Source organism: Chrysemys picta, chromosome 1 (assembly GCF_011386835.1).
Source record: "Chrysemys picta bellii isolate R12L10 chromosome 1, ASM1138683v2, whole genome shotgun sequence".
Lineage (NCBI taxonomy): Eukaryota > Metazoa > Chordata > Testudines > Emydidae > Chrysemys > Chrysemys picta.
Window position 1 is genome coordinate 95,124,339 of NC_088791.1, and position 25,288 is coordinate 95,149,626.

General features: G+C 56.3%; 2 protein-coding genes across 5 annotated transcripts in view; both read right to left on the reverse strand.

Moving 5' to 3' along the window:
* The window catches only part of SH3BP1 (SH3 domain binding protein 1), a 30,837-nt gene extending 27,131 nt beyond the window's left edge, over positions 1 to 3,706 (reverse strand). Inside the window, exons 1-3 of the mRNA XM_065590679.1 lie at positions 3,197 to 3,706; positions 1,063 to 1,105; positions 163 to 267 (exon numbers count right to left, since the gene is read on the reverse strand). Of these exons, the coding sequence (XP_065446751.1) occupies positions 163 to 267; positions 1,063 to 1,105; positions 3,197 to 3,258 (210 nt within the window). The 5' untranslated portion in view covers positions 3,259 to 3,706. The remainder of the gene's footprint in view (positions 1 to 162; positions 268 to 1,062; positions 1,106 to 3,196) is intronic.
* A 4,135-nt stretch (positions 3,707 to 7,841) lies between these two features.
* Positions 7,842 to 25,023, reverse strand: GGA1 (golgi associated, gamma adaptin ear containing, ARF binding protein 1). Of its 4 annotated transcripts, XR_006172865.2 has the most exons (18): positions 24,658 to 25,023; positions 22,069 to 22,153; positions 20,268 to 20,343; positions 19,384 to 19,482; positions 18,684 to 18,807; positions 17,999 to 18,099; positions 16,022 to 16,102; positions 15,312 to 15,449; positions 15,057 to 15,138; positions 14,458 to 14,565; positions 13,975 to 14,130; positions 12,819 to 12,874; positions 11,866 to 12,038; positions 11,453 to 11,742; positions 11,078 to 11,247; positions 10,229 to 10,339; positions 9,601 to 9,999; positions 7,842 to 7,995 (listed from the first exon to the last, which is right to left on the reverse strand). XR_006172865.2 is itself a non-coding variant. In XM_005302462.2 (17 exons), the coding sequence occupies exons 1-17, from the start codon at positions 24,686 to 24,688 to the stop codon at positions 9,889 to 9,891; spliced, it is 1,992 nt and encodes a 663-aa protein (XP_005302519.2). In that variant the 5' UTR covers positions 24,689 to 25,023; the 3' UTR covers positions 7,842 to 9,888. The 4 variants fall into 4 exon arrangements, 2 of the variants coding, with proteins under 2 accessions (XP_005302519.2, XP_065437308.1); XR_010597793.1 differs by lacking the exon at positions 20,268 to 20,343 and having other exon boundaries at positions 24,658 to 25,020; XM_005302462.2 differs by having other exon boundaries at positions 7,842 to 9,999.
* Between the last annotated feature and the right edge of the window lie 265 nt (positions 25,024 to 25,288).

Genomic DNA, 25,288 nt, shown 5'->3' on the forward strand with positions numbered 1-25,288 from the left:
CTCAGGTCTCAAGCACTTTGCACCCTTGAAGCATCTTCCACCCAGCAGAGTCTCGCATGGAGCAGCTGGGCAGGGCTGCTGGGGGAGGGGCTGACATCCTCTTCATGCGTAGGCTGAAGAGGCAGCTTGCCAGGGAGTGGAGCGTGGGGCAGAGGCACTTACCACTCGTTTGTCCATGTCTGCACCGCACTGCCCCTGCAGGCATGCCTGGAGCCTCTTGGACACATTGTGCGCTGCCCGTTTGGCTGGCTCAATTCTCTGCTCAATCTAGAAAGAGGTAAGAGACTGGGAAGCAGGTGGGGCTGGGCTGGGGGATTCCCTTCCCCAGCCACCCCTCAATGTATCAGGTTCCAGGGTCGCCTTGGGATCTCTCTGCTAGGGTTTCCTAGCTGAGAAGGTAGCTGTGCATTGAGGGAAGAGAACTTCCCTTCTTCCGGAGGGCACGAGGTGACCCTCCTCTGCCAATTGATATCCATCCATGTCCCTCTGGTGCCTCCCCTGTGTGCGGGATCTGGTGAGGCGTTGTGTCCCCATCCCACACCACGGCCAGAGAGGGCTGGAGGGCTGGACGCTGAAGCCTTGCCTACACAACAGGTACAAAGCCCGTTTGCATGGTGAGCCTGTTCTACCACCGCTTCATTTTGGTGGATGTCACATAGTTTCCTTAATGTGGTTATAACACGGTTTTGGCTGATCTACACAGGAAAAAACAACCCATGTTCGAGCGCGGCTAGGCTGTGTTGTAACTGGGGTCCCGAACATGGCTAGAGACATAGTGCAGTCAAGGCCTCAGCAGCAGAGCTAGCATGAGAGGCAGGGCTCGGGCTTGAGGTTAGCTCTGTTCCCCATTGATGTAATCAGGGAGGCTTGTCAAGGCCTATCACCCACTGCTGCACCTAGGTACCGTTCCAGGATGCAGAAAAATCCAGGCTGAGGCTGCCCTGTAACTTTGATATAAACACAGAGAGAGAGAGAGAGTAACTCACACGCAGACACACCAGATGTTTGCCCGACATGCAGGCGCAGGCCCACACATGCCCACGGACCGAACCCATGCCTTACCTGCAGCAAGTCTTCACTCAGGAACTCGGCTATTTCTTGGGCTCTGGGGAAGAGGGCGTGGGAGGGAGAGAGAGACTTATTACACTTGGTGACCTCCAGCCAGCCTCCTCAGGAGGGAGGGCACTGAACCACAGCTGCTCTGGGTTGGTCCAGAGGGATGGGAGATGGTGGGTCCTGGGTCATCCCGTCTAAGGCTGGACTTGACTAGGAGGAGCTTTCAGGTGGGCCCACGGGAAGCGGATGTGAGGCATGGGAATGGCTCCCAACCTGAGAACAGAGGGGGCTGAGGGGCTCCAGTGCTATGACTCAGGCACGGGGCAGAGTCATAGCACTGGAGGTCCACGCTGGCTCCTTCTCAGCTGAATAAAGGATCTAGGCCAAGATTTTCAGAAGTGTCTAGTGATTTGGGGCACCCCACCAGAGACACTTGATTGTCAGGAGGCGCTGAGCTCCTGCTCTCTAGTGATCAGGGCCCTACAAGACATGTTGGGGTTGGGGACCCAAAATCACTGGGCACTTAGGCAGCTCTTGGCCCCAGTTCTGGTTCTTCTCCTCCTCCTCCTCCTACCAGGGGCTGCCCCCAAAGTCCATCCAATCCAGGGTCTTTTTCTTTCAGGGACTGTGCCCAGAGTGAAAGGCAGGTGAAGAGGAGAAGCAGCAGCGGGAGGGTGGGGTGGCCGTGATTAAAGAGGGCTGAGTCAGTGGGATCCCACGGCAGGTTGAGGAAGGGAGGCGCTGAGGTGAATCTGTAGCCTGTGAGGGGGCCTTGTAGCTGGATTGAACAAGCTGATGCTCTGTCAGGGGGCCTAATGAAATCTCCTGGCTGGGCACAGCTGGGAGACCCCTTTAATGCAGAGGATGTGGGGAGAAGAGAAGCACTGCAAGTGCCCTAGTCCTTACACAGGGGGAGGGGGAATTGAGGGAGGGGACTGCTTTGGGGTAAGGGGAAGGGGAGGAGGGAAGAGCCCGCAGCAGCATAACCTACTGCTCCCAGTGAAAGACCCACTCGCCTGGCCTGGGGGCTCAGGCAAACAGTGAGATGAGTTTAAGCCATTCTTAGTCTCTCAACATTAAAATAAACAACGTGTGTGTGTGTGTGTGTGTGTGTGGGTGAGAACCGAGACGAGAGAGCCCAGCCCTGCCAGGGCTTTTCAAGATTTTGCAAGAGGAACAATTAGACAGAGAGAAAAACAATCAAGCAGAGGTGGCACTGGGCTGGGGAACGGCAGGAATGGAAATACAGTTAGAGACCCAGAGAGGAAAGGAGAGCAGAGCATACGCCCAGAGCCCCCTCCCTTCTCATCAGCCTACCGAGACGCTCCCCGTTCCCCTCTCCACCTCAGGCAGGCTTTTCCGAGGCACTGGGGGATACAAGAAGAAGCTCCCATGACACCATGTGGAGGATTCAGCTCCAAAGGGGTCCTCCAGCCCAGGAGGGAGAGAAGCCCTGGTAGGGAATGTTCCTTTCGTCTTGTTACTCCTTTCCCTGCATCCCTGTTCCTCTTTGCCCCAATGGGGCCTGGGGGATTCCCTCTGCTGCTGACTTCTGCACTTCCCTGGCCCCACCCCCTGGCTGCCATCCTGTCGCACAGAGGGGTGCAATGCGACAGGGTCTCCCTGCCTAGCCTGTCAGGCTTAGGGTCGCCACTTGGCCTGATTTTCATGGGGCTGAACCACACCATCGAACCTGAGCTTACAGGGCAATTCGGTGCCTGACTGGATGGAGGAGCCCTGCTGCTTGGTCCAGCAGGACAAGTGGAGCCAGCCAGCAGCACTTTGTTAACCTGGCTTTATAAATGACCAGAGGGAGTCGCTACTGAGCAACACTGCTGTGTCCCTCCGGCTCTCCCAGCCAAGGGGGCCGAGTTAACCAAGTCTCTCTGGGGGTTAGCTAAAGCTTCCCCACAACTGGGGCTGCTCTGAGCAGCCCTGGTCCCCTTCCACGGTCACTCAACCGCAGCGCCTCGGTGGTCGTCACAGCTTCTTCCCCGGCTCCGGGCCAGGCGCGCGTCCAGCCTTCAACCTGCTGGAAGGCTGGGTGGTGGTGGTGGTGCAACGCTCTCTGGTGCAGCTTCCTGCCCTCCCCGGCAGCTCTGCCAGCGGAGAGCTGAAGGGCTTGGGGCTGGGTCCTTACCGTCCTGTGATGCTGGGATGGGAGAGCTGCTGCCGCATCCGATTAAACTGCCTCTTCATCATCTTGGGAGTGGAGAAGAAGCGCAGCACCGACCTCCCCCACGAGTGGCTTCCCCCACTCAACACCAGCCAACTGCACTTGTCATCGGAGGAGACAGAGCCTGCTGCCTCTTCCTCCCTGCTGCGCTTCTCGTTACTTCCCTCTCTCCTCTCCTCCCTCCCCACTCGGTGTTTTCTCTCCCCCTTTCTCTCCGCTCCGACTTCGCTTCAGACTCCCGCCCTTTTCTCTCCTCCCTCCTCCGGTTCTCTCACTCCTTCTTGCTCATGGGTGTCCTGCCCCCCTTTTCTCCTCTAGCTCCTTCTCTCACTTCTCCTGCCTTCTCATTCTCTCCTCGGTTTCCTCTCTGGTCTGGTTCCCACCCTCACCCTCACCCTGTCATTGCTGAGCAGGTAAGAACAGTCAGTGCTCCTGTTGCTGCTCTCTGTTCCTGTCACCACCCCGCAAGTATAAATAACTTCAGCCAAGCCTTAAAGGGGAAATATTTTTACAGCAAACACGTAACAAGGCAGAACAAGCATCCGCCACCGCCTAACCAGAGCGCAGGGCCCACACGCTCTCCCTCTCGTTTCCCACACGCTCTCTCCACCGGCGCTTACTCTGCCTTCCTTACGCCTTGTCAAACTCACTCGGGGACACAGGCGATTGATCCCACTAGCTAGAGGCAGGGATGGAGTGGGCAGGAGGCACACTAGCTTCCCAACAGCTCTGCCAACGCACCTCAGTCATGACCCGCAGTCTTCCTGCTGTACCTGCTGTGGAATCCCTGGCCAGCTCTGCCAATGCTCTTCATTCCTGGCTTTTGGTCAGATGAAGAGTTTATTTGCCAAAAAATGCAGTTTTGGTTGACCCAAAACCATTTGTGAATTTGACACAAATTCACCAAATCGTTTTGGCCATTTTTTTTTTTTTGAGACTGAGGTGCTATTCATAAAATGGGGAAACCCCAGCCTCTTCTAGCCCTGTGGTCAAGGTGCTCCCCTGGGATGTGGGAGGTTCAACCCCCCTTCAGCCTGAGGTGAAGAAAGGATTCAAATTTAGCGCACCGAGCCTGTAAGTGAACATCCTAGCTGCAGGGCTATGGGATAATCTGGGGTAGTCTCTTCTCCAGCTCTCCTATTGAAGCTGTTCCGCTTTGTATAAATAATTAGCTTTCGGAGCAGGGACTTGAACTTGGTTCTCGCATTACCTAGGTGAGCGCCCTAACCCCCACACTGTTCCCTCCCCCATGATGGCTATCCATTGTTATTCCTATGGCAACTCATGGTCATTCATAATGACAATGACTAGCCATACCAAGCGAGGATGACTCTGTAATCTGATGGTTAGGGTCTTCCCACAGGATATGGGGGACGCAAATTCAAATCCGTTCTCCACATTAGGGAGAGGGGGGAATTGAACCTGGCTTTCTCACCTCCCAGGTAAATGCCCTCACCCCTGAACGTTATAAATGGGTGAAAGTTATAAGGAGTGCACTTTCTTCTCCTGTTTTGTGAAGCTTTCTAAAGGCCTGAACCAAAACGTGTTGGGTCCAACACCATGCGTCGTTCACCCCAAATGGATTTGTTTTCAATTTGCTGACTTTTTCCTCTGATTGTAATTTTCAGATTTGATTCAAGCCAAACCATCGTTTCCCCTGAAACTATCAGCAAACCAGCACATCAGTTATGCACCCAGCTCCACTCCTGACCTGCTGCACTTCCTGCTATTCCAGTCCAGCCCCACACCGCGCCCACAGGTCTTTCGGTGCGTCGCCCTCCTGCCCTGAACTAGCTGCTATTCCTGTCCTGCCCTTGCAGCAGCCCCGCTCTGCCAACACCGCCCCCGCCCTGGCCAGCAGCAGTCCCTTCTGTTGCAGCCATGATCTCCTCCCCGCCTCACTCCTGTTGTACGGCTCCTTTAACAAGGCAAGGATGGTCATTTTCTATGTACAGCACCTTGCACAATGAGGCACCAGCTAGGTGTGGCTGTAGTAATAAATGATAGCCCATTGCAGTCCTGGGAGATCTACCAACAGCTGTCAGTGTACCTCATGCCTGATCTGCAGCTCCTGCTAGGGTGACCAGACAGCAAGTGTGAAAAATCAGGACAGGGGGTGGGGGATAATAGGCACCTATATAAGAAAAAGACCCAAAAATCGGGACTGTCCCTATAAAATCGGGACATCTGGTCACCCTAGCTCCTGCTGCTATTCCTGTCCTGAGACCCCCACCCTAGTCCTGATCTGCAAGCCCCTTGCCATTGCAGCAAGGGGACTCTATTCTGCACCCCCAGGGTGGTAAGAGTGGTGCTGCAGGCTTAGGCTGGGTCCCTAGGTGTTGCATGTGCACCCTGTAGAGAGGCTGTGGCACTGGGCTCACCACCGCTTTATCTGTAAGGTGCACTGCAGCACCTCCCACTCACACGTCTGCAGCAAACCAATGCCAGGGGACCGCAGTGTTGCAAACGCCCTGCTCCAAGCGCAGTGGGCAGCTCAGCACTTAAGCTGTCAACTCTGCAAAGTCCCTTGGTGCCTTCCTCTGCAGAACCCAGCCTCCCTAGCCGCAGCTGCAGGGCTTTAGGACATGCGGCAACCGGGCCCAGCTCTTACCCTCCCATTGACTTCATTCGCATGCTAGAGGGAGACAGTCTGTTAGATCGGAGATTTCTTTCCCTGCTGTGAGATCGTCCCCAAGCCCCCCACAGCCAGGAGCGGCCTGGCCAGAAAGAGAACTAGGGAAGAGCTGTGGCCAGCCTGCACGGTCAGTGAGAGAGCACAAAAGCTGGGACAGGAAGTGGTCAGAGTATGTGTGTGTGTGTGTGGGTATATATATAGGTGTGTATATATATATATAAAAATAAAGAAATACACTGTATAATTGTCAAGGAGGGAGAGAGGCAGGAAGAAGTGGCCCATCTGACACCATCCCCATTCATGGCCCAGGGCTAAAATAAACAGCACCCCTGAGCCCTTATATGGTACTCTGCACCCAGAGATCTCATTGAAGTAGTGTCGTCATCCCCATTTCCCAGATGAGAAAACTGAGGGGTGGTCACCTAGTATCCCAGAGCGGAGCTAGGAGTAGAACCCAGGGTTCCTCGCTTGCAATCCAGTGCCCTAGAGCCCAGACCATACTTGAGCCACAGGGATTAGAATATAGGCAAACAAGAGTGAGGTTTCCGGGCAACAGTGGCCAAAGACACCAAGGCAAGGCAACCCCAAGAGGTGGCTGTGTGGTACCATCGTGACTGCCCCTTCCCTCCCCTGACTCCTTAGCCAGACTCCACAGGGATCAAACCCAAAGCCCAAGAAGCTGCTTGCTGAGCTTCTGCACTCAGAGGCCCTGGGTGTAGGGGCAGTAGGGGAAGCCGTTGCACAGAGGGTGGAAACGCCCAGCAGGGGGCACTCCTGCCTGCTATGGGATCCATTTAACGAGGCCTCCCTGCCACTCCTGGCCTGGGAATGAGGATCCAAACCACCTGTGCCCCATGGACTTTGCTAGCCACCCTAGCTGGCATTTAATGGTGGGAGTTGGCAGGAGGGACACAGCCCTCGGGCCAGCCCCACTATCTCAGAGACCCAGGGCTACAGCAGGGATGGGGATGGGAAAACCCCACCCTCAAGTTGCACCCGACCGTTACTGCTACTTCCCAAAACCAACCATCTTTCCCAGCCCCCTGGGAGGCCAGCGGGGCCTCACAGCACACCGTGTGACAAGACGCGTTGCGGCAGCTGCTGCAGAGGCTCCCACAGAAAACCCCAGGGGAAGAGGAAGTGGGGACAGTTACTAGCAGCCAGCCGAGCCGCTTGGCTGCAAACAGCACTTGAACCTGGCCCAAGACTGTTCAGTCAGGGGGCTCGACAGTCAGGGTTAACCCCGGCGCCAGGAGTTCCTAGCAATCCCCTCCAGGGTGGGAATGCTCAGCCCTGCAGAGCAGTCCCCTCCCTCCATCCTCCTCCAACCTGGGGAGCAGCAGGGGGGAGAGGGAGCTCTTCCTGACATCAGCCTTGCACAGAAAAAGGAATTGAGAAACCGGGGAGGGGCATTCCAGCTCCAAAAGGAGCAGGTGCTGCTCCCAGTCCAGTGAGCCAAGACCATGAAATCCAGAACAGCTCCAACTAGCCAGCAAGCGGATTCGCTGCTCTCGTTTGCACTGGCACTTGGTTCCCGCAGGGCAGGGCAGTGAACGAAGTCCAGGGAGGCTCCTGAGTTTCATGGCGAGGCTAACAGAGCTAGGGTGAGCGTCAAGGCCAGGTTTGGCTGTCGTAGACAGAGCTCAAAGCGGGTGGAGGGCACCATCCAGCCCCTGCCTCCCCGTTACTGGGGATCCATGCTGTATTTGTCTAGGCTGCAGGGTGCTGACATGGGCAGAAGGAATGGGGACACTTCCAGCACAGCATTCTCCCCAGGTCCGGCTGCACTGAGCAGAATCCCCACATCAGGGATGGAAAAGTCTCCCTGGCACCAACAGGGGCCACTCACCTTAGCTGAGAGGGTGTAGGGACACTGACAGTGCAGGGGGCGGAGTTCCCATGGCTTATAGGTGTAGGGCTCTCTGGTGACAGCAGGGGGCGCTCTGCCCAAGTCTGACTCAGGAAACACAGACATCAGGAAAGAACACTCTTTATTTCCCATAAATACAGCAGATTTCGCGCCGGGCGGTTTTTTAAATCCTTTTCCATGTACAGAATTTGCACTGAAAATATATACAAGTCTGTTCGAGAACCAACAAGATCTGCAAAGAAAATCCATACAAAAACCCTGAAAGAGACCAGAAAAGAAAATAAGACACAGCAGAGCCCCACCTCACAGAGGCCTTCCCTCCAACCCATCCTCCCACTCCATGCTCTACCCTCCACCCCCAGAGCAATTCTGATTCCCCCAAGACAGGAGCACAGCCCCACCGGTTGGCCTCCGACACTTGGATCGAGCCCTCACTCATGGGCAAGGTCCCTATGCTGGAACTCTCTCTCCAAGGCATCTCCAAGGAGCGGTTTTGCCCATGACATGCAGGTCAGTTGCAAATAGACAGAGCTCTCTCAGCACAGAGCCTGAAACCTGCCTGGGGATGGGCAGGGGAAGAGGGGTTAGTGAAGCCTGCAAGCTGATCAGCAAGGTGAGGGTGTAGTGGGGAAGGACGTAGCTTGCAGCTCAACTATTAATCCATCCGTTTCCCTCTGTACCAGCATCATGGTCCAGCAGATACCAGTTTTGCGTCACAGTGATTGAACTGCTGGAATCCCAGATGTACGGAGAAAGACCTGCCCCTTATGTCAGTCAGGCGGAGCATCAGGGGTTTCCCATCTCCCTCCAAAGAGCCCTCTGGAATCTGGGCTCTGTCATCGCTAACCTGCACTGAGTCAGCTCCTCCCGGAACAGTGCTGAGAAATGCCCCCTTCCTTTCCCCCGTACCAACATGTGGGGCTCTACCAGCAGGGTCCCCCTTTGAAGTCCACAGGCAGCTGCCTGCACTCTCCCGGGTGGTGAGCGGGGTGGGTGGGGGGGACTCCCCTGCTGGCCCATCCTCACAAGAGGAAGGAAATAAACCCCCCAAACCAAGGAGTTCAAACGGCGCGATGGAAGAAGGGCTTTTAGCTGCTTCTCACCCCAGGCTCCTGCAACAGGTGGGGAGGGGAGGGGAGCCTACGGGTCAGAACAGCCTCATTCAAGTCCAGGGGTGGAGACATGCTTAATACCTGCTCCTCTTCCTCACCGCTGCCCAAGAAGGCCACGCTGCTTTCTTGCTTGTCCTTCTCGCATACAGCATGTTGCCCCCGCCCCCACCATGACCCTGACCGCTTGCTGCAATGGGACATGGTCTGACGGGGCATGGCCAGTTCCAGAACCCCCTCCCCCTGCTTGAGTCAGCGGCTGGGAGCCAGGATGCAGCCTGGGTGCCATGGGACTGAAGAGCTCCCTGCTGGCATTACACAGCCTCCGTGTCATAGAGCAGCCAGCCTCCCCGGCACTGCTCTGCCCCTGGGAGAGAGCCAAGGACTCTGGGAAACCTGCCCCCAGCAGGGACGGATGCCTGCTCTGCGGTGAAGGGAGGTCAGAGCCCCTTGCCCAGCCCATTCAGCCTTGCTCCACACGGTATCTCGGGGTGATCCCACCGTGGGTAGGGAATCATGACGGGGTGAGAAGAGACGATTTGGGGCCTGGCTGCAAAGGGGGAGCCCCCAAAGAGTTACCCCCAGAGGTCCCAGAGCAGAGTTTGCTAGGAGTAGGGACTGGATGGGGAGTCTGAAGCAGACTGGGGGGTCAGGAGCAGCAAAGGCCCTACATCAGAAGAGGAAGGAGGATCCCCGGATTCTGCCCCCAGGCCAGGGTTTGTTAGTGTTGCTCTCAGCTGATCACTATACCTACTGCTGAAGGGGAAGCGGGGTTAGAAGAGGAGCAGGAGGGGAGGCTGGATTACAAGAGCAGGGAAGACGGTCAGAGCAGCCTCTTGCTCCATCCCGGTCCCCCACCCTGTACTGAGCCGACACCCTCCTTCTCTTGGCTCTGCTCTCATCCGCAGGCCTTCACACACACTGCCGCTGCCCCCTGGCCCCCAGTGGCTAGTTCCAGAGTCCACGCGCCGGCCCCAGGGGACTCCAGTCCTGCAGGCATGCAGAGTCCTTGGGATTCAGGAAAAGCACCCTAGCCGTGGCCCTAGAGGCTGCCCCAGGACTCTGGAGGGGGGAACTGGTCCACGTCCCCCATTTCATTGTAGGTTTGCTCCCCCATGGTGAAGGTCAGCTTGTATCGTAGTCTCACTTTCTCCTGGGAAGAAAAGGGAAACGTGGTCAGGAGGTGGGGCTGGGGGATGTGGTCTGAGAGACCCACACACAGGAAGGCAGAAGGGGCTCGGGAGAGCTGGCATGAGCATGGGAATGAGAGAGGGAGCTGCAGGTCAGGGAGAGAGGTGCCAGCCCCGTCCCGGAGCAGCGCTACCCGGCACAGGGAGATGCTCGCCCCAGGGGGCTCTGTGCAGCAGGCGAGGTGCCCTTACCTTCTGCGGGTTGGCGAGCAGCAGGACTTGGGTGATGGCAGTCGGGTGGACGATGGGGTTAAACGCCGGGAGCTCTGTCCCCGAGGGTGGCTGTAGCTTGACCTTCATCACCTGTGGTGAGAGGCCAGGGGCATCACCATCCAATACCCCCAGAGGAGGGTGATAGGGCCCGGCTGTCTAAACCCGAGCGTAGACTCTGCCCCATGAGGGCAGGCACCCCCATGCCAGCCACCCCAGTTAGAAACTCCCCAGAGGGCGCTCAGTCACTCCCAGCCCTTGCTCTCCCACAGCCCTCCCTGCCCGCTGATCTCCAAGCGCTTCCCAGGGGACAGTGACACATCGTCACCCTGCTTTACGGAGAGATGCTGAAGGGAAGTGACTTGCCAAGGTCACCCAGCAGGTCAGTGGCAGAGCTGGGACTAGAGCCTGGATCTCCTGGCCCTCTTCACGGGATCATGCTCGGCCCCTGGACCAGAGATTTCCATCCACTGGGTGCGGAGGAACACAGCTATTAGCAGTGGGGTGGGGAGAAGAGAAGGAATGAACTCAGCCCCCAGCTTGGAGCCCTCCCCACCCCAAATCTGCCTTCACTGCAGCGTGCATAAATAGATGGGAGGATCAGGGGTTTGTGCCCACCCACCCCGGAGCAGCCAAGCCCTGAGATCACTTGGTTGGTGACCTGTCCAGCCTCCTTTCTGAGAGATACAGGCTGGTTTACTGACCACAAGCAGCATGTGGACCATTCCCATTGCTGTGGGAGGGGTGGGCCTTCGCAAGCTCCCGAGATTGGGTCAGGAGCAGTAAGAACCTCCCCCATCCCACCCCCCAAGAGGATCCAGCCTTCGCTACCTTGGGGACGGCAGACTGAAAGACAATGTTGCGGATGGGCAGTGGGGCTGTGCTGAGCATGGAGATCACCACCACCAGCATGTCAGGCCGCTCGGGCAGAGAGTCTCGGGCGAAGTGGAAGAGGACCCGGAAGCCGTGCTGGTCGTAGACCGTCACCGGCAGGATGCTGCCTGCAGGGAGGGGAGGCCAGGGAACAGCGTCAGTAGGAGCAGAGAGATGGGCACTGGCTGGAGCCTATCATGCTACACAGACATGGGATTGATGGAAACCCCCAGACGGGACAACCAACCCCCTGGGCCCTCTCCTACACCCAGTCAGGTGAGGATTCCTTATAACTGGCTGCCCCCAGCCAGCGGTCTCTTCCCCCTCACTCACTCGGTTTGATGGACTCCAGAGGCACTGTGATGTTGGCCAGCGAGATCTCCTGGGGGGACGTGGGAGTGGGGAGCCCCAGCGGGGGTGGCATAGCTCCGGCTGGCGTAGGAGTGGTTCTTGGAAGCGTGGCAGCGGCAGGCTGCTCCAAAGGAGGCGGTAGGGGGGCCGCAGGGCTCGAGGAGATGTTCCGGAGCAGGGTGGGGGTGCTGCTGGTGGCAGTCACTGAGGTGCCAGAGCTTGTCTTGTTCTGGAGGTCCCGTAATGTGAGCCGGGGGGCTGGCTGCTTCTCCCTGGGGGAGAAAGAGATAATGGAGCAGGCCATCGGAACAAGCGCATGATGCTTGGAAGAGGGCAAAGGAAAGGCCGGCTGATCCCGTCCGTTCCTCACCCCTGATCCTGGCCCTGGCTCTTACCATCGGACTTGCTGCGACTCTGGAGGCAGGGACTGTTGTAACAGAGTCTTCCCCAGCAGATCCAGGTCATCCAGGCCACTGGTGACAGGGGAAGGGCCCAGGGCGGGTGTTCCTGCCTCTGCTTTAAGTGCTGGAGCAGCTGGGATGGAGGGCAGGCTGGGCTCACTGCTATCCTGCAATGACAGCCAGAGGGCACTACAGCAAGGGACACGCCTGGCTCAACAGCCAGCCTGTGCCTGGGGTTTGTACAACACTGCTCCCCAGCACTCTGTGGGCCTCTGCTCCCTGCACATGTCCTCTGCCCCACACACCACCGTCCCCGACACACACGCCACCATCCCCCTTTTGCCCCACACACCGCCGTCCCCGCCACACGCCACCATCCCCCTTTTGCTCCACACACTGCCGTCCCCAACACACGCCACCATCCCCCTTTTGCCCAACACACCGCTGTCCCCGCCACACGCCGCCATCCCACTTTTGCCCCACACACCGCCGTCCCCGACACACGCCGCCATCCCCTCTTTGCCCCCCACACCGCTGTCCCCGTCACACGCCGCCATCCCCCTTTTGCCCCACACAATGCCGTCCCTGTCACACATGCCACCATCCCCCTTTTGCCCCACACACCGCCGTCCCCGTCACACACGCTGCCATCCCCCTTTTGCCCCACACACCGCCATCCCCAACACACACGCCGCCATCCCTTTTGCCCCACACACCGCCATCCCCAACACACACGCCGCCATCCCTTTTGCCCCACACACCGCCGTCCCCGACACACACACACTCCTGCTGTCCCCATCACATATGCAGCACTACCCTCTATCCCACGCGCTGCCCCACCATTCCCAGTGCGTATACACCACCGCCCCATGTAACCATGATGCCTCATCTTCACAGTCTCTTCCTCCCTCTCACAAACTACTACCCCTCTGCTCGAAGGCCGTTACCTGGAAACTGTTCCAGCCGCTACTGTCCCCAGCCTGGGGGGCCAGGTCATTCAGTCCTGTGAGAAGAAAAGAGCCGACATGAGCAAAGAGCCCTGCGGGTAACTGAAGCGGGGGCTGACGACCTGAGAGTTGGGCAGCTGCCAAGCAGAGCTGGGTGGGTTGGTGAAGGGATGGCAGGCCTGGAAGAAAGCAAAGTGCCCCTAGTTTCCACCCCATCAGGTCTGGTCACTCCCCACTCTCCCATCAGCTTCTTTCTCTGGTTCCAAGCTACTCAGTTGCCATTCAGCACAGAGGGGACAGGTAGCGACCCAAGAGAGTCAATGGCACAAGGTGGCCCCTCAGAAGGAGAGCACTAACGTCACTTAGCGATCCTACCCCCGAGGCAGACAGAGGACAATCACTAAAGGGAACATCTTCCAAAGCCCCTAAGTGATTTAGGAGCCTATGTCCCACAGCAGCCTCCTTGGGAGCTGCATTCCCTGGGATCTACTCTGCATCGGCAGCCCGCAGCGTCTGTTGGCAACCTATCTGTACAAGGCAGCTCCCCGGGGCAATGTCAGCAGCCCCAGTGATGGAGTGGGGGGCCCCAGGGTGGAGATCCCCACCCCTCTGGGCTCATAACCATTAGCTCCTGTGCTATGTTGTGTCTGCGCACTAGAGGTTTATTGCACTCTAGGAAACGAGAGCGGCTTGCGAAGGGCCCAGGTGCTCGCAAGGCATGAAGGCTCAGAGGCGAACGGGGGTTTCCCACGGGGCAGCGCGGAGCAGTAACCTCTTGGCCTGCCAGGACGTGTCTACACTCCCAGCCTGGGTAGACAGACTGGCGCTAGCAGGGCCGAGTTCGGGCGCTAACAGTAGCGGTGTGGATGTTGCCGCTCAGGCTCTCACGCCCAAGTGACTCCTGGGTCTGAGCTCGGGGCACCAGCCTGAGTCTCCGCCGGAGCCGCAACGTCCCCACTGCTATTTTCAGCACAATAGCTTGAGCCCTGCTAGCGCGAGTCTGACTGTCCTACCCGGTGGGGCGGCTCGCTGCCAGCTGCAGTGCAGACATACCCCGTCAAGACACCATCAGCCTCTCCCACCAGCAGCTATCCCCCCAAGCCGCCGCTCGCCTGCAAACCACGCAGTAAGAGCTGAGTGTTTTCTCCCTCCTCACCGAGAGACATGAGTTCATCATCCAGCAGGGAGACGGCGCTGGCTGGGTCAGGCACAGGGAGCATGGAGCCACCCAACAGAGTGGGTAAGGCTGGGTAGGAGGGGCCCGGCGCTGGCATGTCCAGTCCCGACAGGTCCAGGAGTGCTGAGGTGCTGCCTGTAGGGAAGACACAGAGGCTTTGATCACTGAGCAGCTGTAAAGAGAGAATCCCTCCCCTATTCTTCTCACTCTGCTGGGAGCTGGCTCGGTCACCAATCCGCCTTCTTACCCCTATGCCCCTCTCTTCTCCCCCTTCTGGCTTCAGCCTCACCCACAGTCTCTGATCTCCCCCTCCCAAAGCACCTCCGGCATGTCGTCTGGCTTATTAAGTGTCTTCCTCATCTCAGCCTCCCAGTTACCCTGCTCCAGGCCCCAACTGCACCATTCTACCTCCCCTGGCTGGATCTCCCCCTTAACTCCCCTCCTCCCTTGAGGGATCCTCACCTCGGAGGGGGCCAGCCACAGTCTCTCCATTGATCTCCTCTCCTCTCACGAGCTGCTTGTACAGGTTGATCACCTGGGTCAGGTTGTCATTGGCCTGCAGGATTTCCGCTGCAATAGAAGGGGCATGCGATTCGAAGGCAGAAGAGGAGGTGGGGTGTCAAGTGGCAGCCCGGCCATGTGCCCTGTGCAGGCCCTGGCGTTCCCTGTCCCTCTATAGATTGGGGCAGAGGAGAGCCAGGAAACTGACTCTTTGCTTTGGCAAAGACATCTTTGTTATCGCAGCCCCGTGCCCCAGAGCAATCGCCCATTGCCCGGGTTCTCCTCCAATCTGCCACACCCCCCTCCACCATTGCACTTTCAATGGCATGTTCCTAAGGGGTGAACATAGGTTCCCCCGATTCACTGTCTAGCAACGCACGACGCACAGCTGGGCTTCCCCCAGCACCCGCTTGCAGCTCAGCGCCCCTCATCCCAGGGGGATGGCACAGCAGGCAGGGTGGGGACGGGGTGCATAGCAATGCAATGTTGGACACAGCTGAAGGGGAGGCGGAGGGGTTAGCGAGGGGGGTTGTGCTGCACTGGCGGGCGGCTCAGCTTACCTAGCGCCTCGTCGTTGTCCTCAGTGTCGCTGGCGAGCCGGAAGAGCATAGGCCTCATGCGCTCGCAGCGCTGGTACAGCTCCTGGGGGAGAGAAAGGGGGCGGAGGTGGGCGGCGGGGAAGTGCTCAGGAGGGGACGGGGAAAGGGAGATGGCAGGAGCTGCAGAGTAAAAACCCACTTCACCCTAGGGCCCCTCTACCTCACCCTGGTGTGTGAGACAGAGGGAAGTGACTCTGGGGCAGTCCCCGCCCTCACCTTCATGAGGTCCTCGCTGCTCTCCGTCGTCTCCCCTTTGCTGTAGTTGGTTACCATCTCCGTCAGCAGCTTCACGTTGTTGTTCACCTCCTCGATGGCGTTCGTACGCTTGGAGATCTTCTCCATTCGCTTCTGGTCCTGGAGCGGGAGGAGCAGATGGGTGAGGGGGGTCTGATGTCCTCCCTCCCCACAAGTTGGGACTGGGACGGCTATGACAGCGGGCACAGAGCGGCTTCCCCCTTCGAATGACATCTGGAGAGAGCAGGGCAGGGAGGGGCTTCTCCTGGAATGGTTTCAGCTTGGTGGAGAGATTCAGTTTACACTGGTGACCATCCAGCACCCACTGCATGGCACAGGGGCTGGGATTGCACCAGCAGAGGGCGCCACAGCAGGGTATGTGCTCCAAGAACGCCCTCTGTGCCCATGTCCCATGTCCCCCTCCACCTCCACCTGACTGGGGAGAGCAGAATTTACTTCCAAATCCCAGGGATCTCTCTCCTCACCCCCCTATTGGCCCCTCCCGTGATGTCATGGGAAGTGGGCTCCGTTGCTTGCCAGGTCAATACGGGGATGCAAGCACACTGGCCATATGCTCCACCCCATCCCAGGACCTCTCTGTATCATGTGCCAGGCTTCTCCTCCCCAGGGGGTGGCGGCGGATAAATCCTCAGCGCCCCTTCCCTGGTGACAGCCTGTATGAGGAAATTCACCTCCTGAACCATTTCCTTGATGAGCTTGTTGGCAGCCCGGAGGTCCTCAGAATGGGAGCTTTTCAGCAGGCGAGCCAGCATCTGCAAGAGAGACAGGGGGGCACATGGACTGGGGCAGAGGAGGCAATTCCAAGCCTGGGTTGCTGGCAGCAGGGGTCACTCTAAAGCAAATGGTTCCCAGACAGACTGTTCTGTTAACACAGAACTAAGGCTGGGGCATCGCTGATAAACGGAACACTCTCGCCCTCAGCACAGGGAAGATCCTGAACATTTGAGAGGCCAGTTAAAGGGCCACAAATGACCTCAAAGGCGAGCGGGAAAGGGAAACATAACTGGGCGTGTGCCTTTGTTTGTGTGCTTCGTTCTGATACATACTAAAGAACCTCAAAGGTCCCCCAACACTCCACACAAACATGTTTTTTCCTGGCTTGTTTTATTACATTAGAAATTCCGGCCTTGTCTGACGGTATGGGGAGCTGGAGAATGACTTCCCTGGCACAGAGGAAGTGAAACCTGATTGAGAGGAGGGCTAGCTCAGTGGTTTGAGCATTGGCCTGCTAAACCCAGGGTTGTGAGTTCAATCCTTGAGGGGGCCACTTAGGGCTCTGGGGCAAAATCAGTACTTGGTCCTGCTAGTGAAGGCAGGGGCTGGACTCGATGACCTTTCAAGGTCCCTTCCAGATCTAGGAGATAGGATATCTCCATAAATTTAAACAGAGAAAAGCGACACCTGACAGAAGGGATTTTCCCTGAGGCCCAGTCTACACAGTTTTTGGTCCTAGTACAGCTGTGTTGGCTGGGGGAGTGACTTTTCCCTAGTACCAGGAATGGCAGCACAATCCCCTAGAGTGGTTGCATTTATACCATGATAAAGGCGCTTACACCGGCCTACCTTATTCCCCATTCCCTACGAGAATAGCTATACAGGTCAGCACACATCACAGTTATGCTGGCAGAACTAGGTCCACGCTGGAGGGTGGGGTTCAGCTTTAATTCTACCAGTATCGTCAAAGTGCCACAACTCGTGTGTTTAGCCATGCCCCAGACTCGTTAAAGTGTTGCCTTCGTTAATGCCAATGAATAACCCCTTGGGAGTAAAGCTCTCTCTGTTAGCTTCAGACCCAGTGCCCTTCCTGGCTCTGAAAGCTCCTCGCACACCCATCCACTCACCCTCACAGCCACACCCACCCTTTGGAGTCATCACCAAAGAGTTGTTCCAAAAAGGGGTGACTGTCAGGAAAAGGGGAAGGCCACTTTTCCAGACGCTTCCCTACAAATACTTTGTCCGATCAACACTGGACCCTCCTGCCAAGTCTCGTGTGCAGGGCGCTGCACAGTGAAGAGCTGGGATCCCGACCTGGCTGCCACTGGAAACAGCTGGACAGCCTTGACTATGGAGTTACTGCCAGAGGAGCCCCATTCCAGCTTTCCCCATTTTAAGAGCATCAGCACTGCCAGAGCGGTGGCTTATCCGTCTGGTATCCCAGCTGTGAGGGAGGCCGATGCTGGATGGTTCAAGGAAGGGTTAAACAATTGGGCCATACGTGTCCTGGGGGGAGGAGAGGAAGAGTGTCTGCGCTCTGAGCTGCAATCAGTTTATGCCACGTGGCAAGAGGAGCCATCGCCTCGGTGATATTATGGCAGCTGCTATTCAGTCATACGAGCGTCAATGCTAGGTCATACTAGTCCCCATGCTATCGCCCTAATCAGTACCCAGCAGCATCTAGTTCAATAGGTCAAACAGCAAGTCTCTCTCTTTCTAAGGGCCTGATTCAGAGCCCACTGAAATCAGTGGGAATCTCTCTAGTGGTTTGCTTTGGAGCATGCCCTAAGCACGTCCCCTTCCTGAGCACAGCACACAGCAGGCGAACGAGCTCCTGGTCTTGTTGCTGCGCCAGCCAGCCCCACGGACGGAGATGAGTGAGCACAGACGCAGGAAGGCCTGGCCTTCTGCTCCTCCTCCCACAGAGCCCTCACCTTGGACTTCTCCTCGTCATCAAAGATGATGTTCTTGGGCCGGGGGGGAGGCAGGGGCAAGGGAGCCTCGTCCGGCAGCTTCGGGTCACACTTCACGATTCCTGCGGGGGAGAGGAGCAGAGACATCACCGGGCCCAGCCCTCACCTCACTGGGGCGGTGCTGGGGTTACCAGATGGCTCTTCTGCTAACCCCGCTCCAGGAAGCCCTGATCTAGGCCTCACACAATGGACATCTTCTTTCCCTCTGGCCGGTCCAATTCAGCTCTGTGTCAGGGTTGGGGGGCATGCTCCAACCACCCCCTGCTCCAGCCGTGCATCGTCTGCAGCATCTCCAAGTCCCCACTAGCAGGAAATCATCCCAGTCATTCCATGCATCACATGTCCTGGTCAGCCATAACCGTATTATTCCTATGGCACCACCTCTTATGAAGCCACATCTTGGGGCTGGTGAGGAAGACAGATGTCACATCCCCCTTCACCCCACACAGAGGTCAGACCACCAGTGACTCTCCCCATCTTTCTTGGATTGCTAAAGTTCCCATTTGCTCCCTCCGGCCTCTGAACTGCGCAGCCCATACAGTTGCTAGACCAGGCCCGAGCACAGAGAAGGCCAGAATCCAGCCTGGACCCAGCTTCTGCCACAGCAGAGGAAGGCCCTTCCCCAAAGGAGATACCTGGCTCTCACCTTGTTTCTTCAGCATCTGATAGGCCTCTGTGATCTTCACTTCCTGAGGCAGCCCCAGCGTCCAGCTGTACATCAGCTCCAGGATTTTCAACTTCACCTTCTCAGGAGTCCGGCTGCCTAGATACTGAGGGGAGAGATGGGCAGAGCTGATCCACACACGGCCAACTTCTCAGGGAGAAGTGAGATGGCTCCCAACGGACAATGGAAGGGAAGGAGGAAGTGAGTAACAGCCCTTGCAACATGCCCCATACTGTGGTTGGCCTCCAGCATAGGGGGGCTGGGAGGGTGGGTGAGGCCCTGAGGGCCAGAGTTTATGAGAGATCCCAGGCAGTACCAGCCAGTGTGGGGCAGCCCTCAGACACCATGAGATGAAGGGCCAGTTTATGTCCCATTTGCCAGGCAGGGGAAGGTGCATATGGGGAGATTCCTCTGTAGAGAGGAGTTTATAGTGGCCAACAAGAAGCTGCCTTGCTATGTCCCAATGGAACACAGAGGGAGGCAAACCGAGTCCTCCTCCCCCAATACATTCACTCCCAGCAATGGCCTCCTTTGGGAGCACACAGAGAGCAGGTAACGTAGATCTTCACAGGCTGGGGAGGGGGGTGGGGAAATCCCTACCCCAGCTCCACCTCTCTCTATGTCCCTCACTGGCTCCTCCCAGCCTGATGCCCCGCCCTGCCAACGGGGCGCTGGCACCCACCTTGGGCGACACCACCTTGATGAGCTCGTTGAGGAAGCGGAACTTGCCCACCTCGTCGTGGAAGCGCTTGCCGCAGTTCTTCATGCAGGTCTCTAGCACCTGAGAGAGCAGAGGCTGAGTCAGGGTCAGCAGGCGGAGGAGCTGGCTCCCCTTGGCAGGACTGACCCCGCAGCACGAGGGAAAGGGAGAGCAGGCCCCACATCCTGGCTCGTGGGGTCAGGGCCACTGGGGAGGAACCCCTGGGTGCCTCTGTTGCAGCCAGGCTGGTTCCCCCCTTCCATTCCATATCACAGGTGCCAGCCTTCTGACTAAGGGGAATAACCTGTCCCCACAAAGGGTGGGTGCAGAGGCAGAAGTGGTTGCCTGAAACACACAGCAGACCACGGGGGCGGGGGGGGGGAAGTGGTTGCCTAAAACACACAGCAGACCACGGGGGCGGGGGGGGGTGGGGGTGGGGAGAAACAGCTGGTGGGAATGTCCTCTGGGCTCCCTCCCCCACCCCAGAGACAGGCAGTGAACCCCCGTGCTCACGTTAGTGTGTGTTGTGGTAGTGGTGGGGTAAATCCATCAGAGACACAGAAAACACGGGAGCTCACAGCAGAGGCATTCACAGCACTAGCTCGGACTAGATTATGAGGGGCCTGATCCAAGGCCCATTCAAGCCACTCCCACTGATTCCCTCTGGGGTATGATCCCCCACTTCACTCAGATGGAACAACCTTCAGCCCATGGGCAGCGCTCTACCAGCCCTTCCCGACAGCCTGAGTGCACCAGGGCTTTAGCTGAGCAATATGGGAGAGTCCCTACAGCCCAAAGAGCAAAACAGGGCACTCCCTGCCTTGGCCTTTAATCTGTCTAACCCGTCTGGAGAACCTCTCCCTTACCGTTAAGGCCTGGATGGCTTCCCATTCCTGCGGAGACTGGATCTTGTGAGCTAAAAGTCGGGTGGCAAGCGGGGGACTGGAAGGGGAAAAAGCACAGTGGTTGTAGGGAGACAGTGTGACCTAAAGGATACAGCACTGGACCGGGACTCAGGAGATTGGGTTAATTTCCTGGTTGTGCCACTGGCCTGCTAGGTGACCTTGGGGGAAGTCACTTCCCCAGTCTGTGCCTCAGTTTCCCCATCTGTAAAATTGGGACAATAATACTGATTTCCATTGTAAAGCACTTTGAGATCTATTGATGAAATACCTCTATACAAGGGCTAGGTATTATTGAGAAATGGACCGGCATCTCTCCAGGGGACACAGCTCTTGCTCATACCACTAGGTATGCACAAAGTCTTTAAGGGGCCCCTCAATGTGCTTGGGGCAAAGGGGCTAGTTTCAATAGCACACGGCAACTTCATTAATTAACAGATGGGGCCTTAGAGCATCCCCAATCCCAAAGGATCTCAAAGTCCTGTACAAATCTCTGTAGGAATCCTTCACTGCCCCACTAATGCAGCTGCCTCTGAGGTGGAATGCACAAGCAAAGCTACACAGCAAAGTCATAAGGGGTGGGGTAGAGAAGAGTGATCTCCCAATGTGAAACTTTAAAGGCACTTTCAGGTTGGCAGAATGTAACTATCCTTGTAGGAATTTGCCCAGGACTCCTGTTCTCGCAAAAAGAGCCATGGGTCAGAAGCAACCAGGACCTCAGTTTTACATCTCCTCGAGTAGCAACATCCTCCCTCTCCTCCCCCAAACACCATGTAAGGGCAGCGGAAGCACTTGAAAGACATACTGAAAGTACATCTTAAAAAGGGAGGCATCAACCCAACAAACTGGGAGGACTCGGCGCAGAAAAGAACACAGCGGCGCCACACCATACTCCAAGCCACAGCTCACTTTGAGGAGAACAGACGTGCTCATGAGACGGAGAAGCGACAAAGGAGGAAAGAACAACTATGTCTCCTCCAAAATTACACCTGTCACTTCTGTGGGAAAATCTGCAGGGCACCACTTGGGCTCCACAGCCACCTAAAAACCCACCAATGAACCCCCTTGGCATTGAGGGATCGCCGAAGAGGAGCAGGGCACAGTACTGCATCAGAGAGAAGAAAGAATGCCACCTACTGGGCTTTTATGCCATTTCCTGACGCAGAAGGACTTTTCCCTGAGAGGTTCTCCTCGATCCAAGCACAGACTCAGAATGACCCTGCTTAGCTTACAAAATTGTGTATTTGGAATCCAGGTGTGTAACCTGGAGCTGTTAGAGCAGTGCTTCTCAACCAGGGGTACGTAGAAATCTTTCAGGGATACATCAACTCATCTAGATATTTGTCTAGTTTTACAACAGGCTACATAGAGAGCTAGGGCCTTTCCTAGGGTGGTACGGGGCCTGGGGCGGAAATGACGAATCTGTAGAGAGCACTAGCAAAGTCAGTACAAACTAAAATTTCATACAGACAACGACTTGTTTATACTGCTCTATCTACTATACACTGAAATGTAAGTACAACATTTATATTCCAATTGATTTATTTTATAATTACATGGTAAACATGAGAAAGTGAGCAATTTTTCAGTAATAGTGGCTGTGACACTTGTATTTTTATGTCTGATTTTGTAAGCAAGTAGTTTTTAAGTGAGGTGTAACTTGTGGGTACCCAAGACAAATCAGACTCCTGAAAGGGGTACAGTGGTCTGGAAAGTTTGAGAGCCACTGTATTAGAGGGAGGAAGGAGAAGGGGAGTGTACTCACCCTTCTAGCTCCTTATTCAGCTGTTCACAGAAAGCATTGATGCTGTCCCAGTCCAGATCCTTGTTGAGAGGATTCGTAGCCCTGTCTGGATGTGAGAGAGAAGAAAAGAGAGTATCCTGTCAGAAAGAGAATCTCCCACCCAGCGAGGATCAGCTACACAGATTGTAAGGATGGGGTATAATACCAACACCACCCACTAACTCAGGAGTCTGGCCTTTCACAAGCTGCATTAACAGAGGTTCACACTGAGGGGAGAGCAGACCCTCCACATGCCTCCTGCAAAGGAGTCAAAACTGGAATTGAGATGGAAGTTAGTGAAATACCATGGCAGGAAGTTTGCAAACATTACCTGCAGGTGAAGTCAGGCAGGGGATCAGAGCCACCCCACAGAGAATCACTGAAATGTAGGGCTAGAAGGAATCTTGAGAAGTCATCAACTTCAGCCCCCTGCACTGAAACAGGCCCAAGTAAACCTAGACCATCCCTGACAGGTGTTTGTGCAGCCTGTGCTTAAACCTCCAATAGTGGGGATTTCACAACCACCCTTGGAGGCCTGTTCCAGAGCTTAACTACCTTTCCAGTTAGAAAGTTTTTCCTAATATCTAACCTAAATCTTCCTGGCTGCAGATTAAGCCCCATTACTTCATGTCCTACCTTCAGTGGACATGGAGAACAATTGGTCACCATCCGCTTTATAACAGCCCTTAATATATTGGAAGACTATTATCAGGTCCTCCCTCAGTCTTCTTTTCTCAAGTATAAACATGCCCAGTTTTTTTAACCTTTCCTCACAGGTCAGGTTTTCAAAACCTTTTATAATTTTTGTTGCTGTCCTCCGGGGGCTATCCAATTGGTCTACATCCTTCCTAAAGTATGGCACCCAAAATTGGACACAGTACTCCAGCTGAGGCCTCACCTGTGCAGAGTACAGCAGTACAATTACTTCCTGTGTCTAAGGGCTTGTCTACACTTACTGATGCATGGCGATCGATGCATCAGCGGTCAATTTAGTGGGTCTAGTGAACAAGAAGCGCAAGGGGAGTCGACGGGAGAGTGTCTCCCATCAACATCGTGTAGCGTGCACCCCGCGGTAAGTAGATCTAAATAAGTCAACTTCAGCTACGTTATTCATGTAACTTAGATCGATCTCCCCCCGGTAGCGTAGACAAGGCCTTACATACGACACTCCTATTCATACACCCCAAATGACATTAGCTCTTTTCACAACTGCATCACATTGTTGACTCATATTCAATTTGTGATTCACTAAAGCCCCCCAGATCCTCTTCAGTAGTGCTACGATCTAGTCAGTTTCTCCCTATTTTGTAGTTGTGTATTTGATTTTTCCTTCTTGAGGTACTTTGCACTTGTCTTTATGGTATTTCATCTTGTTGATTTCAGACCAATTCTCTACTTTGCCAAGGTCCTTTTGAATTCTAATCCTGTCCTGCAACGTGCTTGGAACCCCTCCCAGTTTGGCGTAATCCACAAATGTTATAAGCATACTGTCCACTCCATTATCCTTCATTAATGACTTGTCAGGAGAGCATAAATGAATGACGGGACTGGAGCTGGATCAGAGTGTGGGTGGCAGGTGGATCTGTATTGTGGCTGTACTGAGGCCCCAACCAGACATCAAGGCCCCACTGCACTAGGCACTGCACACACATATGAAAGGAGAGTCCCTGCCCCAAAGAGTTTATAATCTAAAATGTATGATTGAGAGACAACAGGTGCACACAACAAAGAGACGGAGGAGCACAAGTTAACATCAACAGGATAACAAACTATGTATCTGAGGGTGCAGTGGCTTGAGAACAAGCCTAAAAGAGCGAGACACTGACACCCCACAGATCAGAGTTGGGGGTGGAACTGGTCACGGCAGGGGTGGGTGCATTTGGGGGGTGGGGCCAGGCGGTGAGCTTGGCTCTCTGGTCTGGCAGGGGCGATCCCCAGGGGTAGATGGCCCAGCTGATCTGGAACGTGCTGTGGAAGCGATCAGGGAGGGGAGGGGTTGAGCCGGATCACACTGGCGCTGACGAGGGAGTGATGAGGGGACTTGATTCGGATCACCCTCACCATCCCTCCGTCAGCACCACAGTGAGATCCAGAACACATTGTAGCGCTGACGGGAGGACGAGGGGGGTTGATCCGGATCACACTGTGGCGCTGACGGGAGGACGAGGGGGGTTGATCCGGATCACACTGTGGCGCTGACGGATGGGGGGGGGGGGGTTTGATCCGGATCACACTGTGGCGCTGACGGATGGGGGTGGGGGGGTTGATCCGGATCACACTGTGGCGCTGACGAATGGGGGGGGGGGTTGATCCGGATCACACTGTGGCGCTGACGGATGGGGGGGGGGGTTGATCCGGATCACACTGTGGCGCTGACGGATGGGGGGGGGGGGTTGATCCGGATCACACTGTGGCGCTGACGGATGGGGGGGGGTTGATCCGGATCACACTGTGGCGCTGACGGATGGGGGGGGGGTTGATCCGGATCACACTGTGGCGCTGACGGGAGGACGCGGGGGGTTGATCCGGGTGTCCGCGCGGAGGGCCCCGTTGCCCCCCAGCCTCACTCACTGATCCACGACTCCAGCGCGTCCGGCTCCATGGCGGCTCGTGCGGCCCCCGCCGCCCCTTGGCTTAAAAGGGCAACGTCCCTTCCGCCCTCCCGGCCCGGCGGCGCGGAGCCATCGAGATCGGGGAGAACCGTCTAGAGCGCCGCTACGGAGACCATGGAGCTCCGCACGTCCGCGTAGAGCGTCTCGGGAATCACAAAGCCGCCCAGCCTTCCGCTAGAGCGCCACCGCCTGAACAATAGAGTTGCCACCTCCCCTAGCGCGTCAGCGCCGAAAACCATAGAGTTCAGGACGGGTCAAGTCCGCCGCGCCACGGGCCAACAGAAGAGACGAAGCGGAAGAACTGTCTAGAAGCCGTTGCGTCTGTGCCATAGAGATCACGTAGCAGCGCTAGAGCGTCGGGAACAGGGCAGCGCCATAGAGCCAACTTCCGGGAGGGCCTTTGTCCCGGTGGGTGGGTGGCTGCCTGTGATTGGGGCAGGAAGGGCATTTCCGGTGGCGAGAAACTGGAGAGGAAGGGGAACTTCCGCCTCGGGGCGCGTGTCCTTTAAAAGGGCGTTTGGGGGGTAGGGGCTGGTGCTGTAGCGCCGTGGATGTTATTGGTACCATCCGCCCAACCCCGTCGGGGAATG

Excerpts from the sequence above, each read along its gene's own strand:
- GGA1 (XM_005302462.2), bottom strand. The coding sequence starts at position 24,688 with ATGGAGCCGGACGCGCTGGAGTCGTGGATCA. Across the intron at positions 11,743-11,865 it reads GAGTCGCAGCAAGTCCGATG|GGAGAAGCAGCCAGCCCCCC; the intron begins GTAAGAGCCAGG and ends TTTCTCCCCCAG. Across the intron at positions 10,000-10,228 it reads TGCTCGCCAACCCGCAGAAG|GAGAAAGTGAGACTACGATA; the intron begins GTAAGGGCACCT and ends TTTTCTTCCCAG.